A 20,424-nucleotide genomic window follows, 5' to 3' on the forward strand; every position below is an offset into this window, starting at 1 on the left:
GTGGTACTGAGGGGTACAATTACAACATGTTCATGAACAGGAAAGGTTTAGCGCAGGGGTAGGCAACCCGCGAGCGATTTTTCCTTATTCGGAGTGTTTCACACGACCACACTAATGGACATACATGGCGTCTTGTTACACTGGCCCCAGGTTCCATTTTGTTCCAAACCAAACACTGGGATATACGAATGACGGGAAGGCAGACTACCTGATTAATATGTATTAGATACTCTCCGTGCACACGCAGGTTTTCAGATGGAATCGTTCAAATTTGTAAACAGAAACAGCGACACTGTGTTTTAACAAGAAATCCACGCTGAATATCCAGATATTTACATGTGCTACGATACTTGTTGAATAACTCGCGTCTCGAAATAAAATCGAAGAAAAAAATTCCAACGGCAATGAATGCAGAACGCAGGAAGGCAGACGCGGAGTGCCGAGAAAGCAGTGGAAATGAAGGAAATACCCGTGCCGGCTACGAAGTCTCAAAACGTATTGCAGAAAAGATGAAGCCTTTTACAGATGGAGAGTTTGTCAAAGAATGTTTACTGGCAGTGGTGGATATTGTTTGTCCTGAAAAGAAATCTTTATTTGCACTTATCAGCCTGTCAGCAAGAACGATCACACGGAGAGTTGAAGGTATGTCAGCAGATGTTAAAAGTTGTTTAAGGGGGTGCCTGGATTTTTTTCCAAATTGCGCCTGACTTGAGAGACACTGCCCTCAACTTGCAGTGTTTGTGCGAAGAGTGACCTCAACTTATAACATTTTTGAAGAGTTTATTCAATTAATTCCTATGAAGGACACTGTTACTGAAGCAGACATTTTTGAAGCTTTGCTGAAAATGATGTCAGAAATGAAAATTAATGCGTCGAAGCTAATTGTCATTACAACTGATGGGGCACCAGCAATGGCGGGACAGAAAAACTAAACTGAATTCTTTGATTACCAATTGGCATGCTTGGTTAAGCACAAATGATTTTCAAGCGTGTGTTTTTCATTAATCTGAGGCAAAACATAACTAGATGTATTTAAATGTATAATTCTCATATTTTAAGTTTTTTATGGCATTTATCTGGCCCACCGTCGGCTCATTAATACGCGATCCGGCCCACAGAGGCAAAAAAGTTGCCGACCCCTGGTTTAGCGGAATACAGGCCAAACGCAGAGAAATAGGACTAGCTCAGGCAGGCATAGATGAGATGGGCTGAAGGGCCTGTTTCCATGCCTCTGACTCTGACACATAGAAACATTGAAAAAGGAGCAAGAGTAGGTAATTTTGCTCTTTGAGCCTGCTCTGCCATTCAATACAGACATAACTGATCATCTGCCTCAACATATTTCAGAACTTCCCCTGTTAATCTTTGATGCCTGTTGCATTTAAAATTTATTCGTGTCCTGAAAAATATTTATGGGGCTCTACAGCCGTGTGTTTAGTGGCTGCCGCTGGTTCTTCGTCCTCTCAGTAAGGACATTTCTCCTCACCTCAGTCCTAAGTCTCTCACCCAGTAGTTTGAGACCGTGGCCCATAATGCACCCCATCTAGTAGAGCATCCTCCCTGTGTCGAGTTTATTGAGCCCAATCAGAAATTTTCATGACATCTTAATTTCACATCCTCAGATCTGAAGAATAAAACCTCTGGTCAAAGAACACATTAATTCATCACAATAATCAGTCTCCCCTCTGTCGGGTATGTGGCCAAGTGGTTAAGGCGTTCATCTAGTGATTTGAAGGTCACTAGTTCGAGCCTCAGCTGTGGCAGCATGTTTGTGTCCTGGAGCAAGGCACTTAACCACACATTGCTCTAGTGCCTGTGCGAGGAGTGGCGCCCCACACAGACTTCCAATCTGCGCCTTGTAAGGCATGAAAATGCCCGATGCAGGCCTCTCATGGTCTGAGTTGGCGTCTCCCCCCCCCCCACCATTGAACCCATCTACATCTGCCGCTGCCTCAGGAAAGCAGCCAATATAATCAAGGACCCCTCCCATCCTGGGCATTCTCTCTTCACCCCTCTTCAGTCGGGCAAAAGATACAAATATTTGACAGCACGAACCTTAAGGATAGGTTCTAACCCACTGTTATCAAACTGTTGAATGAACTTCTCATATGCTAAAAGACTGGTCGTGATCCCCCAGTCTACCTCATCATGGCCCATGCACTTTATCCGTTTACTTGCAATGCACTGTGAAACCATATTCTGCACCGTGTGCTTTCATTTTACTACCTTGATGTACAACGTGTGGCAAAATCTGCCTGGATGGTCGGCAAACAAAAGCTTTTCATTGTATCTTGGTATGTGAGAATAATAAACCAATACCAAATACCAATAAGTCTGGGAACATTCACTGTTCAATGGCAGTCAAGGAGGGAGATCAAATTTGCCTGCATTCCTCCAAGCAGATTCTCACCAAGCTACTGGTTTATTACTGTCACATGTACCAGGATACAGTGAAAACTTGTCTTTCATACTGTTCATACAGATCAGATCATTACACAGTGCGTTGAGGTGGAACAATAACAGAATGCAGAATAAAGTGTAACAGCTACCGAAAAAGTGCAGCTAAATGGTGAAGTGCGAGACTTTGACCAGGTAGATTGCGAGGCCAAGAGTCCATCTTCACAGACAAGACGTCCGTTCATGAATCTGATGACGGTGGGATCGAAGCTGCCCTTGAGCCTGCTGATATTTGCTTTCAGGCTTTTGTATCTTCCAGCTGATGGTCGAGCAGAGAAGAAAGAATGTCCAGGTTGGGTGGGGTCTTTGATTATGTTGGTTGCTTTACTGACGCAGCAGGAAGTACAGACAAAGTTCATTGAGGGGAGGCTAGATCCCGTGTCCACACCTCTCTGCAGTCACGTGCAAAGCAGTTGCCATACCAAGCAGTTATGCATCCAGATATGATCACTTCTATCGTGTATTGATAAAAATTGGTAAGGGCCCTCCCAGGCATGCTGAATTTCTTTAGCCTCCTGAAGAAGTTGGTGAGCTTCCTTAGCCATGTGTAAATGTAATAAGCTTCTATAAATGCAGTAAAATATCTTTGTTTCTTCACTGATATCTGCTCACAATACAAGACACCATTTGCTTTTTTAATTGTTTTCTACTGGAGTACATTTAATTTACAGGGTAAGTGGGGAAACCGTTTAACTTACTCACAGAAACAGAAACCTACAAACAAAATAGAATGAGGTCCAATGAGCTTCCCCCCTCCCCCCACCATCCCCGATTTCATGAATTGGTAAGACCAGAGTTCGAGGTCTGGTGTTCTGTGATTGGTGGTCTTATAGTCATAGTCCTACTTTATTGATCCGGGGGGAAATTGGTTTTCGTCACAGTTGCACCATAAATAATTAAATAGTAATAAAACCATAAATAGTAATACGTAAATTATGCCAGTAAATTATGAAATAAGTCCAGGACCAGCCTATTGGCTCAGGGTGTCTGACCCCTCCAAGGGAGGAGTTGTAAAGTTTGATGGCCACAGGCAGGAATGACTTCCTATGACGCTCTGTGTTGCATCTCGGTGGAATGAGTCTCTGGCTGAATGTACTCCTGTGCCCAACCAGTACATTATGTAGTGGATGGGAGACATTGTCCGAGATGGCATGCAACTTGGACAGCACCCTCTTTTCAGACACCACCGTCAGAGAGTCCAGTTCCATCCCCACAACATCACTGGCCTTACGAATGAGTTTGTTGATTCTGTTGGTGTCTGCTACCTTCAGCCTGCTGCCCCAGCACACAACAGCAAACATGATAGCACTGGGCACCACAGACTCGTAGAACATCCTCAGCATCATCCGGCAGATGTTAAAGGACCTCAGTCTCCTCAGGAAATAGAGACGGCTCTGACTCTTCTTGTAGACAGCCTCAGTGTTCTTTGACCAGTCCAGTTTATTGTCAATTCGTATCCCAGGTATTTGTAATCCTCCACCATGTCCACACTGACCCCCTGGATGGAAACAGGGTTCACCGGTATCTTAGCTCTCCTCAGGTCTACCACCAGCTCCTTAGTCTTTTTCACATTAAGCTTCAGATAATTCTGCTCACACCATGTGACAAAGTTTCCTACCGTAGCCCTGTACTCAGTCTCATCTCCCCTGCTGATGCATCCAACTATGGCAGAGTCATCAGAAAACTTCTGAAAATGACAAGACTCTGTGCAGTAGTTGAAGTTCGAGGTGTAAATGGTGAAGAGTAAGGGAGACAAGACAGTCCCCTGTGGAGCCCCAGAGCTGCTGATCACTCTTGCGTTTGATACTGAGGATTGAGGCCCAAGGGTTGAATTGAAATTCTGGAAGTTGAAGCCCATTAATCAGAGCCACACACACATACATAGTTCTCTAATTCCAAGACTGTCTTCTTTGAAATTTTGCAGTTCCACTGGGGTAGTTCGCCCATTGTTGCTGTGCCTGCGACCGAATCCGAGTTTGCTGGAGGTCGGAGTGGGAAGAAGATGGACTGTCTTGGGGTTAGAGGATGGTGTATGTGTGTAGTGTGTGGGAGGGGTGGGTGATAGTGAAGAATGGGCTTGTGCTGCTGTTGTTGCTTCGTGTCTTCCGGGCTTTTCTGCCGAACTTGGTGAGCACGCTATATTAGCGCCAGGGTGTGTGATGGCACTGGCGGGTTGCCCCCAGCATATCCTTGGGTGTGTTAGCTGTTAATGCAAAGGACACATTTCACCGTATGTTACAGTGCACACGGAATTTTAAAAAAAACTGGATCTTGAATCATGAATCTACATAACATCCACTCCAGAAGCAAGGGCACTTTGATCTCATTCACTGGGCTGTAGGAAGCAATCAGTGCTTGTGTATGTGTGCAGTCGGAAGCAGAGCTGCAAGTCCCTGTCATCTTGTTCACCCAAGTGTATGTAAAATGGGCCTTATGCATAACTTCTGCAGAACAAAGGTCTTCCACCCCACGCTACAATATTTTGGGAGGCACATCTCAGTGAAGATGGACATCAATGGTGACATTCACCAACACTTTTATAGTCTTTGGCTGCCTCAGGAGAAAGGTGTTCACCTCAAGCCTGGCATAAAACTTATGGTCTACAGGGCAGTAGCAAAGCCTGCCCTCCTGGATACGCTACTGAGGCACGAATCATCTACAGTATATACCACGAAGTACTAAATAGAAACCACCAATAAATTCTCTTCAGAATCCTCCAAGGTCACTGGCAGTTTAATTGAACCACTATTAGTGTTTGCTCCCTTGCCAACATTCTGAAGTCCTAATTACACACAGTTTACTCCAGTGGACAAATCACATTGTTTGTCTGTCACGTACCAGACCTCCAAAATGGGCAGTCTACTTCAAACAACATCGCAACAAATGTTTACTTGGAGGTTGAGAAAGTGCTTCCCAGATGTTTTCAAAAATTCTTCGGAAATATTCAATGTGGGAGTGTAATGTGGCATAGTTTACTTGTGGTCAACAACTGTGCCAATTGTTGATTGAGCCCTTCGAGGGATGCACCAACTCTTTCTCATTGGTTGCCTTGCTTACCATGGCACCAGTGTCCAGTTCTGGGCACCTCAGGGATATAAGAATAACACATGCGAGAGACTTGCAAGCCTTCCTTTGTCTCCAGGGGCTCCTCTTCACACTGAGGTCGTGACCAGTGCTGAAGAACCAGTGGAAAAGTGTGCTGCAGATATGGGAAGGCCCACACATACTCTTAGCCAAGTATCTGCTGAATGTTTAGTTTTGTAGTTGTGACTTAATGAGGCACCTGTTGAGTTTGAAGTATTACTGAGTGTTTAGTGTCGTAGTTTTTGCAACTTAGAGTGGATAAGACATTTGGTTGAATGTTTTACTATTTGTCTGTAAATAAATGGTTAATGTGCTTATTCATAACCAGTGTCTTTTGTGTCACTTACCAAACCCATGAACCTGCTTCCTCTTAACGGGGAGTCAGAGGTTCATGATTGCTGAAAGAAGAGAAAGAACATCCAGGATCCCTCTGAGAACATTGGGTCACTTTGTTTGGAGCACTTGGTAATTGGAACACATGACCTCACAATCCAGCTATTCTGCTGCCCTGTGAAGGACTTGCTGGCCCATCTCTGGAAGAGTCTTCATGCACCGCATTGGCCATCAAGGGACTTCAGGAGACTGGAGTGGAAACAAGTTACCTTTGAGCCAAAGGATAATCTAAGAAGAAGACTGATCTCTATCAGCTGGGTAGTGGAAGATCACATGATTTTAATCAAGATAGAGCAGAGAGTTCTCGCCAGTGTCTTGGCCAACACTGAATCTCCTCAGGCAACACCCAAATAATTGACTATCTATCTGCTGTGCTCTTTGGGTGTTGGCTGAGTGTGATTGGATAGTGGTTGCCTTACTCACTACAATGTCCACATTGCAAAGGATTGATTGGCTGGAATGAAAAGTGCTCTATTAATTCTTACCAGTTTGGCATGTCAGATTACGGGATTAGTCAACGCCCAATAGCAGATTCATCTTTCAAGACTGGTACACAGGCAAAGTTGAAGGAATTGCGACATTCCTGGCCAGCAGCTATTGTAAAATTGTCATCAGAATGTATCGCCAATTAAACAAGTTAGATATTTGTAAGTTCTTCCGGTCCAACTAGCATCACTGCCCAGTAACCCCTGATTTGACACTAGCCTAATCACAGGACATTTTACAATGACCATTTAGCCTGCTAGCCAGTATGTTTTTGGAATGCGGCAGGAAGCTGGAGCACCCGGAGGAATCCTACGCGTTCACGGGGAGGACATACAAACTCCTTACAGATGGTGTTGGAATTGAACTCCGAGCCCCAAACTATAATGGCATCGTGCTACTAAGGTGCCCAGTTGACTCTGGCCCATTGTAGCGTAATGTCTCATAGACTGCCCAATTCAAAGGCTATGATGTGCAACACTTCAGAGAAGCTAGTTCCACCTAGATCAGGAATGAGAGGACGTTGGTTTAAAGTGAGAGGGTAGAGATTATATTATCTTTATTTATTTAGCGATACAGCTTTGCATCAGATCCTGAAGGCCCAAAGAGCCCGCACTGCCCAATCACAACATGTGACCAATAAACCTACTCACCTGTACGTCTTTGGAAGAAACTGGAGCACCCTGAGGAAACCCGTGAGGTGACGGGGAGAACATTGCAAACTCCTTACAGACCATGGACTTAAACCTGGGTGGCTGGCACCGTAACAGCGTGACGCTACTGTGTTGCCCGGGTTTTAATGGAAACCCGAGGGATAAGCTTTTCATGGAGTATGTGGTGTACGTGCCAGGGGAAGTAGTTGATAATTCTGATTCTGAATCTTGACATACAGTGTGTCTGCAGGTTATGTCAAAGCTGGGGTGGGAGTGGATTGGACAAGGGGATCCACAAGCTTGGGCTACTTTCTCAGGTGCACCCGAGGCTGAGCAGTATTCTGATAGAGGTTTGTAAAATTATGAGAGGTACAGATAGGGTGGACAGTCAGAGTCTTTTTTCCCAGAGTAGAAATGGCAAATGTCAGAGGGTATGTAGTACTGTGTCAAAGTCTTAGGAATATACAGTGTGTATATATATGTGTGTGTTTGTGTGTGTGTGTACAGTACTGTAGTAATTTTGTGTATTGCACTGTGCTGTTGCAAGGAAAACAAATTTCATGACATGTGTGAGTGATGATAAACCTGATTCTGATATGGGTCTCTGCTGTGCACTGAGAGTGGGAAGGGGGCAGGGAGAGGGGATCCATAGCTGGGAAAAGGGGAAGGGAGCAGGAAGCACCAGAGAGACATTCTGTAATGATCAATAAACCCATTGTTTGGAATCAAATCACCTTCCCTGGTGTCTCAGGGCTGGGTGTGTCTGCACCCACCCCAGCACGCCTTCTCTGCCAGATGTCTCATGCCCCTCCTACGACGCTCCACCCTCGCCACTCCCAACATCCTTTTCTCCAGCCAGATTTACAAACTTGCTGTCTGCTCCACATTGATGAATACACTACAGTGCAAATGTCTTAGGCACCCTAGCTATATATATGTGCCAAAGTCTTGTGCCCAGTACTGAATGGGTTAGGGTTGATAAGCTGTAGGCATGTTATGTTACTGCCAGAATCATGGTCACTTTTGCAGTCCCCCCCCCCGCCCCCCGGTGCAATCCTTGATGGTTTGAATTGATGCATACAATGCATTTCACTGTACCTCTATTTCAATGCACATGTGACAACTGAAGCTAATCTCTCTAATCTCTTTTTAGGAAGGCAAATGGTACGTTGGTTATTCTGAGTACAGGAGCCAGAGGGACTGGCTGTAGCAGTACATACCACAGTCCGTTTTACGTGCAGCTTTGTTCTCTTTATCTGAGGAAGGAAGTTCTTGCCCTGAAGGGTCTGCAACAAAGTAGGTACACTAGACTGATTCCTGAGAGAGAGGACTGACATACAAGGAGTGGTGGGTCAATTAGAGCTATACTAATTGGAGTACAGAAATACTTCTCTGAGCTCTTGCTAGCTGTAACAAAATTAACAGATGAAACTCGAACCTTAGTTTTTAGAAACTATTAATAAAGTTGTCTCCTGTGAGTATAGCGATCTAAGTGGAAGGCTCCTGGGATGAAGCAAAATCCAAGTAAATGCGTACTAAAGGGCTCAGTGAGGCTGCTGATTAATGTTTTTGTTCCAATGGGCATGTGACTGCTGGTAGGATGTGTGCTCAGAGAGCCTCTTGGTTTCTACTCCATGAATAATCCCATTATTTTAAGATCACCTCTCCCTCAAACGTTTACATTCATGTTCGTCTCATGCAGACTGGCCTCTTATTTTAACCCTTCAAGCCCTGGTATCCAGGTATGCTCTCCAAGATCAACGTACCCAGAGCCTGGTCTTCTGGTTAGAGAGTGACTTACATTGCTACATTGAAGGAATCGTCGACCCTTCCATTGTCTTCCAGAGGTCATTACAGTTCACAAACATGACATCTGCTCCTATGAATGTAAAAAGATTAAGTAGTGATGTGAAGTAGATTTGGTTCATATCTAGCCTGCCCATGCATGTGTGTCAACAGTGTGATGAACAGAAAAACACAGTTTTATTTCACTCACCCTCTTCCTGCCCAAACCCCCTTTTTTGCTTCCCCATTCTGGTGGCCCTTGCATCCTCTCCTCTTCCGTCCTTATGACCTACCCATCACCTCCTACTGCTTCTCCTCTTCCTACCTTTTACTCCACTGTCCTGTCCTATCAGATTCATTCTTCTTCAGCCCTCTACCTCCTTCACCTATCACCTTCCAGCTTCTTACCTCATCCACCATTCACCACCCGCCAACCTTCCTCCGCGCCTGGTCTCACCTGTCACCTGCCATCTGTACTCCTCCTCCTCCCCCTCCTTCACCTGCCCCCTTCCTTTACAGTCCAAATGAAGGGTCTTGGGCTGAAATATCAACTGTTTATACCCCTCACAGATGTTGCCTGACTTGCTGAATTTGTCCACCACTTTGTGTATGTTGCTCAAGATTTCCAGTATCTGCAAATTTTCAATACTTTACTCATTCATGGGATGTGGATTAGATTGGCAAAGCCTTATTGCTCATCCCTGATTGCACCTGAACTGAACAGGCATTTAGGAGTCTTAGCTGAGGTTTCTTAAGGATGTTGTAGCCGGGGGTGGTAATGGGGACAAGCTCCCTCTAACCTATTAAATGCTCCCAATGGCATGTGTCTCAAATAGCCTCTGACAACAGCTCCTGGCCTTCACGTGTGTCTTAGCCACTAGGCCTTGCAGAATCATTTCTACTGACAGGAGAAGGGGCAAAGGTGGGTTACTGGTGCCTTAAAACCAGCTGCTTCGGGTAGATGGGGCTCATGAGATGTGGTTGGCACTCATCTAGGAGAAAGAAAAATCTGATCTCAAACTTCCACTGCCTTGCGACTATCTCCACTCATGGGGAAGAAAGACCATAAGATATTGGAGCAGAAGTTGGCGATTCAGCCCATCGAGTCTGCTCTGCCATTCAATCATGGGCTGATTCAATTCTTCCAGTCATCCCCACTCCCCTGCCTTCTCCCCATACCCTTTGATGTCCTGGTTAATCAAGAACCTATCTATCTCTGCCTTAAATGCACCCAATGACTTGACCTTCACAGCCGCTCACGGCAACAAACCCCACAGTTTTACCACCCTCTGACTAAAGTAATTTCTCCGCATCTCTGTTCTAGATGGACGCCCTGCAATCCTGAAGCTGTGCCCTCTTGTCCTAGACCCCCCTACCATGGGAAATAACTTTGCCATATCTGATCTGTTCAGGCCTTTTAACATTCAGAATGTTTCTATGAGATCCCCCCTCATTCTCCTAGATTCCCCAGGAGGAGAGAGAGCAGTGCCCTGCGCGTGCGCAGCCCTCCGGTGAAAAATGATATCGTATCCGTTAAATAGGGGCCGTGGACAATTCTGATTTGATGGAGACGGACGTGAAAGCACAGAGGAACATCTGGAGAAATTTCTGAAACGCTCGTTCGCTGCTGTCATTACTGCGTGGTCGGGAATCTTCCGGAGGGTAGGCCTCAAAACCCCCGGCTTTGCCTGCTGTTGGCGACTGAGATTGAGGTCGAATCGTTCGGACAGAGATGGCGCTCAGTACTCAGTGTCGGAGAGCTGATTCGGAGGCTCGAAGTTTTCAGGTGCCTCAGAGACGGACCGTGGTCGGGCATGGCGGGGAGAGTTTTCCTTCCTTCTCCTGTCTGCATGAGATGTGGGACATTTGAGAGACTTTGAACTTTACTGTGCTCATGGACTTCTTCATCAAGTTATGGTATTGTTGCACTGTTGTAACTATATGTTATAATTATGTGGTTTTGTCAGTTTTTTCAGTCTTGGTCTGCCCTGTGTTTTGTGATATCACATCAGAGGAAATATTGTATCATTTCTTAATGCATGCATTGCTAAATGACAATAAAAGAGGACTGTGTGTCTTCATAATCTATTCTCCTTGGGGAACAAACCCCGAGGGAAAATCCAGAGCTGGAATCCCTAAGGCAGTCGGACATTGAGTTCAATGCTGAGCTGAGGATGAGCACAAAAACCAGGGGCCATAGTGTTAAAGCGACAAACAATATGCTGGAGCATCTCAGATGATGGAGCATCTGACAGTAAATTGAGAGGAAGCTACCGACACGCTGAAGGAAGCTGTGAACGCTGCCAGAGATGGAGGACCTTCATTGCTGCCCAAAATGCCAGCGGTATAATGGGCAAAAGAAGAAAGAAGAATTAGTAAAGCTAATTATGAAATGACTGACTCTCAGTTGCAACACTTCACTGATGGCAAGGGAATCTGCCATCCTCGACTGTAGACCCAGCAAAGTGGCTGAGTCTGAGAAAATATATAAACCTAATGGACTTCAGTCCAACGTGTCTGTGCTGGATGAAAAATAGTTTCCCAACCTAATCTCATATCTTGCCCATCACGTACGGTGCTGTGCAAAAGTCTTAGGCACATATATATATAGCGAGGGTGCCTAAGACTTTTGTACAGTACTGTAGTAATTTTAGGTATTGCATTGTACTGCTGCCACAAAAAACAACATTTTATGACATGTATGAGTGATGATAAACCTGATTCTGATATGGGTGACTATTGTGGACTGAGAGTTGGCAGTGGGCAGGGAGAGGGGAAACATGGTTGAGAAGAGGAGAAGGGAGATGGGAGAGAGTGGGAAACACCAGAGAGGATTCTGTAATAATCTATAAACCAGTTGTTTGGAATCAAATGGCCTTGCTAGGTGATGCAGGACAGGGTGTGTCTTTACCCACCCCTGGCACTCCTTCTCTGCCACCTGCCACACAGCCCTCCCATGTGCTCCTCCCTTGCCATTCCCAACATCCTTTGCTCCTTTCTGATTTACAAAATGGCTCTCCTCTCTGCGTTGATAAATACTGTACCATACAAAACCCTGGCTGTATATATGTGTACAGTACTGTATGCATATTAGCTTTACTAATACCAGCTTTTAATTCTAAATGCTGATATTCTTTCCGTATGCCATCAATCTTATGAACACTTGAATTTTAATCTATTATAAACCAAGTCCACCTGTACATACACAGGTATACCTCATTGTATATAGTTCACGATTATTTGCACTATGGTTTTGTTTGCTTTTTGATTCTGTACAGCGAGAGCTCAGGGAAAGCGGCATCAAATTCCCTGTATGTGTCCACATACTTGGCGATAATAAAGGATTCTGATTCTGATTCTGAAATGTGATTATCTGTAGTTAAGTTGTCCACCCATGGTGGGATTTGAACTCACATCTCTGGATAATTTGACCAATGCACTAGTTCAGTGACTTAAATTCCATGGTGTACCTGTAGTTTTAAATCTCAGAAAAGATCTTTTAGAATGGCTATACTCAATGATAAAGTAAACCAAAGTGAGTTCCTTTGCAAATTCGGCAATTAACTTTCATAGGACATAGGACATAGAATCAGGGGGCAGAAGTTAATGTCGTTGCTACTACTAAGGAAAAGGTGTTTGGGAAGCTGAAAGATCTGATGGTGGACAAGTCACCTGGACCAGATAGACTACACCCCAGAATTCTGAAAGTGGTAGCTGAAGAGATTGTAGAGGCATAATCTTGCTTGACAAATCTGTTGGAATTTTTTGAGGAAATAACCTGCAGGGTTGAGAATTGGTGGGTGTTGTGTTTTTGAATTTCATAAGTCCTTTGACGAGGTGCCGCAAGTGAGGCTGCTTAGCAAGAGAAGAGCCCGTGGAATTACAGGAAGGATGCCAGCGTGGATAGACGATTTGCAGGAGGCGAAGAGTTGAAATAAGAGGGGCTGCTGGTGACTAATGGTATGCCACAGGGTTCAGTGTTGAGACTGCTTCTGTTCACATTATATAATAATGATTTAGTATATCATATATTGTTGAATGGATGGTTGAAAGTTTTTATGAACTCTGTGAGCTGAAAGCCTGTTTTCACAAGATCACAGGACAAAGTAGAAGTAGGCCATTCGGCCCATCAAGTCTGCTCTGCCACTCCTCCATGAGCTAAGCTATTCTCCCATCTAGTTCGAATTTCCGGCTTTTTCCCCATATCCCTTGATACCCTGACTAATTAGATACCTATCAATCTCCTCCACAAACACCCTCAATGATCGGGCCTCCACAGTTGTATGTGGCAATGAATTCCATAGATCCACGACCTTCTGGCTAAAAAAATTTCTCCTCACCTCTGTTTTAAATGGGTACCTGTCACAATGGCGGGGCATTGGGAGCAAGGGTGGACCCAAATGCAAGACACATCTTGAGAGGTTACTTAGATTTAGTTTATTGTTCGATACCAGGAGAGCAAGGCAGGACAGGAAATTGCGAACTGGACAAGGACTCAGGACTACGACTAGGCTGGGACCAAGGGTCTGGGCTTGGACTCGGAATCGGCTCACAGAGCTAGAGGAGATATGAAGAGGCTAGGGTATGGACTCCGAGCCAGAGACTGGGCAAGGACCCAGTACCTGGCTCTTGCCTCGGGCTCGGACCCCAGAACCAAGGACATGACATGGGCTAGGGAGAGGAGGAACATGGGAACACAGAGCCTTGGTCTCGGCGGGGCAGGTACATGGAACCATGGACACATACACAGAAAACAAAGTCGGAACCCCTCCTTGGGTTCAGGACATAGGGCCGGGACTCACACACAGAACAGAGAGCCGGGACCCCTCCTTGGGTACGGGACGTAGGGCCAGGACTCGCACACAGAACAGAGAGCCAGGACCCCTCCTTGGGTACAGGACATAGGGCCAGGACTCATGACCCTCTGTGGGGCAATGGCAAGACGGCCTGACTTACCCCACGGAGGCGAGGACAAGACACGACAAGCCACGACTCCCCGCGGGGCAACGGCAAGACGGCTTGACTTACCCCATGGAGGCGAGGACAAGACAAGACACGACTCCCCGCGGGGCAACGGCAAGACGACCAGACATACCCCACGGAGGCGAGGACAAGACAAGACAAGACCAGCACGAATGAACACCAGACAGTACTTATCTAGCTCCGGTGATGGAACTAGACCGAAGTGCAGGCGAGGGCTGCAGACGAGGGCTAGAAGCGAGAGGGGCAGAGAAGGGATTCAGACAAGGGGATAGGACAGGAATCACAGACTGCCAGGGCCAGGACTAGACTCAGAACTGGGAAGCCACCAGGGCCAGGACTTGACATGGTACTTGAACGCCACCAGGAGCAGGACGTGGTACTTGGATGCCGCCGGTGCTTGGAACCTCCGGGTAGTGTCAAGCTCTCGACTCGGTCCGGGAACAGTAGACAGCGGTTCTTGATTCCCTCCGGCAGGTTAACTGACGGACCCACTTTGATGAGGAAACTTTGCAGTCCTGCTTCGGCGAGGTAGCTGGACAGGCTCGCTCCGGTGAGGAAAAGCAAATTACCGACACTCACTTCGGGCAGAGACAAGGCTTGCTCCGGCCAGATGATATTGGCACGCCGTGACTTTGCAGACGCTCCCGCACCGAACGGCTGAAAGCCGGAGACTATAAACTACCGGTTCAGCCGAGTGTTAATTGCCTCTAATCACCAAAGTCGAGGGACATGGGAAAACAGGGAATCAACGGTCCAGATCATAACATAAGCAAGCTAAATTTAACGGGACCCCGATCCGGACCATGACAGTACCCTCTAATTTTAAGACTGTGGCCTCTTGTCCTGGACTCACCCACCAAGGGAAACAGTCTTTCCATATTGACTCTGTCCAACCCTTTCAACATTTTAAATGTTTCTGAGATCCCCTCTCATTCTTCTATACTCTGATGGATACAGTCCAAGAGCTGACAAATGCTCCTCATATGTTAGCCCCTGCATTCCAGGAATCATCCTCGTAAATCTTCTCTGAACTCTCTTCAACATCAGTACATCCCTTCTAAGATAGGGGGCACAAAACTGCACACAGTATTCCAAATGAGGTCTCACCAGTGCCCCATAGAGCATCATCAACATCTCCTTACTCTTATACACTATTCTTCTTGAAATGAATGCCAACATAGCATTCGCTTTCCTTACTGCCAATCCAACCTGGTGGTTAACCTTTAGGGTATCCTGCATGAGGACCCCTAAGTCCCTTTGCACCTCCGATTTTTGAATTTTCTCCCCATCTAAATAATAATCTGCCCGATTTCTTTTTCTTCCAAAATGTACAACCATACATTTTTCAACATTGTATCTCATCTGCCATTTCTTTGCCCACTGCCCTAAACTGACCAAGTCTCTCTGCAACCTTTCCGTTTCTTCAACACTTCCTGCTCCTCCACCTGTCTTGGTGTCATCCGCAAACTTAGCCATAAAAGCATTTAATCCTTAATCTAAATCATCGATATACATCGTAAAAAGAAGCAGCCCCAACACCGACCCCTGTGGAACACCACTAGTAACCGGCAACCAATCAGAATAGGATCCCTTTATTCCCACCCTTTGCTTTCTGCCTATCAGCCAATGTTCGACCCATTCCAATATCTTTCCTGTAATTCCATGGGCTCTCATCTTATTAAGCAGCCTCATATGTGGCACCTTATCGAAGGCCTTTTGAAAATCCAAATACTCAACATCCACAGCCTCTCCCTTGTCAATGTTATTTGAGATTACCTCACAAAATTCCAATAGGTTGGTGAGACAGGACCTTCCCTTCATGAAGCCACGCTGGTTTGGGCCTATCTTGTCATGCACCTCAAGGTATTTCATAACCTTGTCCTTGAGGATTGACTCCAATAACTTTCCAACTAGCGATGTCAGACTAATAGGTCTGTTATTTTCTTTTTACTGCCTCCCTCCTTTCTTAAACAGCGGAACTACATCTGCGACCTTCCAGTCCTCCGGAACCTTGCTGTATCTGCCGTATTTGGAGCCGTATCTCTTCAGGGTGCCCTGATCCATGAACATCTCGAGATTCAAAAGGGTTCATAGTAAATATATTCTTACAAAGATAAAGATTAGGACTAATAAATGTAGACTCTCCTACAGAGAGTAAGAAAAGGTGAAAGGGGGTGAAGCTTAAACGAGGGGCCAATAGCTAAAAGCAGTAGGAGGTCCCGAAGAGTGGAGAAGAGGGCACAGTTTTAATGTGCTTGGAAGTAGGTACAGAGGAGATGTCAGCGTATGCAGACAGTGGTGAGTGCATGGAATGGGCAGCCGGAGATGGTGGTGGAGGCGGATACAATAGGGTCTTTCAAGAGACTCCTGGATAGGTACATGGAGCTTAGAAAAGTAGAGGGCCATGGGTAACCCCAGGTAATTTCTAAAGTAAGCACATGTTCGGCACAGCATTGTGGGCCGAAGGGCCTGTATTGTGCTGTAGGTTTTCTATGTTTCTATACCGGATGGCAGGACGGGTATGAAGGGTTTAGTGCCTTTATTTCTGCTACTTTTTTTTGGGTGTGGGGGATTCTAGTCCGTTCTCAGCCTGAAAAGCACTTAAAGGCTGTACTTAGTAAGTTTTAAGACCAATTAGGGACGGTTAATAAACTCTGTTTTACTGGCGACATTCGCGTGTGGTAAACAATATGAACAATTCTATCTTGCTTTTTCATCATTAATTCCGAATCCTGAGCAAGAAGTCGCCCACTTTATTGAACTGAAAAGGGTTTTACTTTACACAGCCTCCGGGGTGATTGGAAGAGAAGGGGTGTCGGGGTGGTGAGGGGGAAAAGCCAAGTTAATTGAATTATTCAGATCCCTGGGTGGAGGGGGTGGACGGCGGTGGGCAACGCAGTGCGTGCAGCGCGCTCTTACGCCATCCAGGCTGCGGGGCGGCCCGGCTCCCGGCTACCAGCTGAAGTTGGCGATGATTTTACACAGCGTCCCGGGCGACCGGGCTGACTGTTCCGTCAGTGCAGCGGCTCCTCGGAGCCGTCAGTCACCTTGCAAACCTCGGACCAGTGGGACAGACGCTCTCCGGCCGGCTGAGAGGGGCGAGCGGATAGGGTTGCAGGGGAATGGAGAGGCGGGGGTTCTTCAGTGCAGAAATGCAGATTAGCACAGATGAAATGAAAAGGTGTACAGCCCGGCAGGATCGGAGTTAGGAAACCCAAGGATATCTTGTTTTAAATATTCCTTTTTGTAAAACGATGATAGCAAATGCTCAATAAGTGCCTTGAAAGGGGAACGGACAGGGAACAATCCGAGTCCTAGAGGAAACTGCCATTGCGAAGCTCGGTGGAGAGGGCAAAGTGGAGCGCCAGAGGACACTGATCGTCTGGGTGAGTGTGGAAACAGCTCCTGCCAGTTTCCCAGTCGGCGATACCTGCTACCCCTTCTATCGACTCGCGTAGAGTGTGAGAGAGTGGGGAGCCTCGGCTCCCCGCACACAGTAACACCCCCGCAACGTAACCTGGTTCATTGCAGTACGCGGAGAGAAGGGATCTGTAGTTCTAACGTTTCCAGTATATTTCTTACACGTTATATATCCTTACTACTTAGAACACATGGCGCCTTTAAGCGTCCCGTCAATGCAAATCTTTGACATAATCAATACCATTATATTCAGCACTTTTAATAGTTCGATCATATATCATATGCCTCTCATATAATCGATATCAGTTACATTTAGTGTAGTGTTCTTATATTAGTGTTATGATGCGTGGCTTAAGTTCGACAATGTTTATCAGATCTACATACAGTATTGTATCTACATATACCGTAACACAGAGCACTACAGAACAGCACGGGACCATCGGCCTACAACCTTTTCACCTACTCAAAGATCAATCTCACACTTCGCTCCTACGCGGACCTCCATTTTTCTATCATCCCTGTGCTCAGCTAAGAGTTTCCTAAATGTCCCTGATGTACTTGCCTCTATCTCCACTAACAGTGCGTTACACAGACGTAACATTCCCTTTGTAATAAACTTACCACTGACGTTATCCCCCTCCTATCCTTTCCTCCAATCACCTTAAAATTATTGCCTCTCCTATTAGCCATTTCCACCCTGGGGCAAAGTCTCTGGCTGTTCGTTTGACTCAAACCTCTTATCGTCTTGTACACCTCTATCAAGTCACCTCTCAACCTGCTTCGCTACACACTCTCTGTGTATGTATTATATATATCTATATATCCCTCAAAATCTCAAAAAGCAAGCCCATAAGCATGTAAACACGTTGTGTGGAGGGTGGGGGGGGGTGCAATTACAAAGCAAAGAGAAAAGAAAAAAAGAAAACACGCAGATGATGGAAATCTAAAATAGCAACAGAAGATGCAGGAAAGACTCAACAAGTCAGACAGCATCTGTGGAGAGAGAAAAATAGAGTTGATAGTTCATATCTGAGACCCCTCATCAGAACCAGGGAAGTAATATTCCACAAGGAAGTAGGAGCAGGAGTGGGATATCAGATCCCTGAACCTGCCTCACCTTTCAGTGCGATCTATGCAGGACTCAGCCTTTCTGTTGTATCCTTCCTTCAAAATCCTCTGTTCATCTACCAACGATTTATCCACCTCGACTTGCAATGCTCCCAAGGATTCAGCCTCCAGCACCCTCCGAGGCAGAGAATTCCACAGCTTCACCACCCTCTGTGTGAAGAACTCTCTATGTACCGGCCATACTCAGGTCATGAGCACCTGGACTCACATATGTACATGTGAGTGAAACTTGGGAGACATCACTGGGGGTCTCTCTCCCTCTCATCCAGAACATACACCAGAGTCCTCAGGACAACTCCGGTCTGTCACCCAGTCTCTTTGACTTCTTGTTAGGCAGAAGGTATCGCAGTATAGGAGCAAAGACTATTTGGCTTGTTAACAGCTTCTTCCCCCAGGCTCTGAGACTCCTGAACATCCTGCTAGCACCCAGTACAAGAAACAGTCATATAGTTGTATATTTAACTATGTGTTGTATATGCAAGTTATGCCATCCACAGAAAGCCTTTTTACTTGTTAGTACTATTTTATGTGCTGTATGTGATATACGCATTGTGTTTTACACCTTGCTCCCAGAGGAGTGTTGTTTCATTTCGCTGTATACACTTGTACGTTTGAATGACAACACACTTGAACTTGAACATGGGGGAGGGAGAGACATGCCAACTTGTATGGGGTTGCAGGTAGCTTCTTCCTGTGTTTGAACTCGTTTGACAATCTCCTTTCCCACTTGTGAACTGTTGGGGTTGTGAACAGTTTTCAAGGCTGGAACCCCATTGGAAGGGCCTGTACTGCAGTACTAAATGACTGACCTTTATTTTGCAGCTTTGTCCTCTTGTTCCAGACTGTCTCAGTAGTTAACACATCCCCAACACTTACCCTGTCAAGTCCCCGTCAGATCTCATACAGTACAGTGTAAAAGTCTTAGGCACATATACTTAGCTAGGGTGCAAAAAAAAACCAAATGATAAACCTGATTCTGATGTGGGTCTCTATAGTGGTCTGAGAGTGGGAAGGGGGCAGGGAGAGGGGAATCATGGTTGGGAAAAGGGGAAGGGAGAGGGGAGGGAGTGGGAAGCACCGGTGAAACATTCTGCAATGATCAATAAACCAATTGCTTGGAATCAAATGACATTTCCTGGTGTCTCAGGGCTGGGTGTTTCTGCACCCACCCCTGGCATTCCTTCTCTGTCACCCTTCCTGCAGCGCTCCACCCTCACCATTCCTAAAATTGTTTGCTCCCGCCAGATTTACAAACTCGCTCTCCGCTCTACGGTGACAAATACAGTACTACGCAGAAGTCTTAGGCACCCTTTCTATATAAATATATATGTGCCTAAGACTTTTGCATAGTACTGTATGTCTGAATAAAGTCCCCTCTCATTCTTCTACTTCAATGGCAGTGAAGTTTAAACTTATCAAAGTCAAAGTACATTTATTATCAAGGTAAGATTCATCTCCTTACAAGCAGTCACAAAACGAAGACATCCAATTGAACCCGTTAAAAAGACGACCGTCAAACACCCAAACAAACAAACGCAAGTTCACGAAAGTGAGTCCACAGACGCAAAGTCAGTCGTCACTGCAGTCTGAGTTCAGCACAGAGACGTGTAAGCCTCGTGGTGCAGTGAGCTGAAACGGCCAGTTCCTCACCTCTGGCCCAGACACTCTGACCTTTTCAATCCGGCCCAGTGCTTAAATAGTTCAAACCTCAGCCATTCCTCGCTCTTGGACCCATGGCCCAGTCACTTTGATACGCTCTCGGGCCTTCTTGTTTAGACACCCATGTCAGTAGAAATGGATTTTTACTGTCCACCCTGTCTATCCAGCTCAGTGTTTTATAAACCTCTGTCAATCCGTCAGGCTCCTCTGCTCTCGGGGAAACAAACCCACGCTGTCCAGGTCGTGCCTGCACTGTCAAGCTCCAGTCAGGCAAAATCACGTGAATTACACACACAAAATGGCGGAGGAACTCAGCAAGTCAGGCAGTATCTATGGTGGGGAATAAACAGTCAAGGTCTCAGGTTGAGAACCTTCATCA

General features: G+C 46.0%; 1 protein-coding gene across 5 annotated transcripts in view; it reads left to right on the forward strand.

Annotated features, from left to right (window-relative positions):
* The first annotated feature begins 247 nt into the window (after positions 1-247).
* The window catches only part of LOC140197554 (microfibrillar-associated protein 3-like), a 59,793-nt gene continuing 39,616 nt past the window's right edge, over positions 248-20,424 (forward strand). Inside the window, exons 1-2 of one of the 5 annotated variants that reach the window (XM_072257648.1) lie at positions 562-642; positions 8,224-8,366. Coding sequence is in view for 1 of the 5 variants with exons in the window: in XM_072257650.1 (XP_072113751.1) it covers positions 405-642 (238 nt within the window). In the remaining 4 variants the exon portion in view is untranslated. Of the gene's footprint in view, positions 643-8,223; positions 8,367-16,780; positions 17,225-20,424 lie in introns of those variants that run through there. The other 4 variants (XM_072257650.1, XM_072257649.1, XM_072257647.1 and 1 more) reach the window with 4 other exon arrangements.

The sequence above is a fragment of the Mobula birostris genome, chromosome 5 (assembly GCF_030028105.1).
Source record: "Mobula birostris isolate sMobBir1 chromosome 5, sMobBir1.hap1, whole genome shotgun sequence".
Lineage (NCBI taxonomy): Eukaryota > Metazoa > Chordata > Chondrichthyes > Myliobatiformes > Myliobatidae > Mobula > Mobula birostris.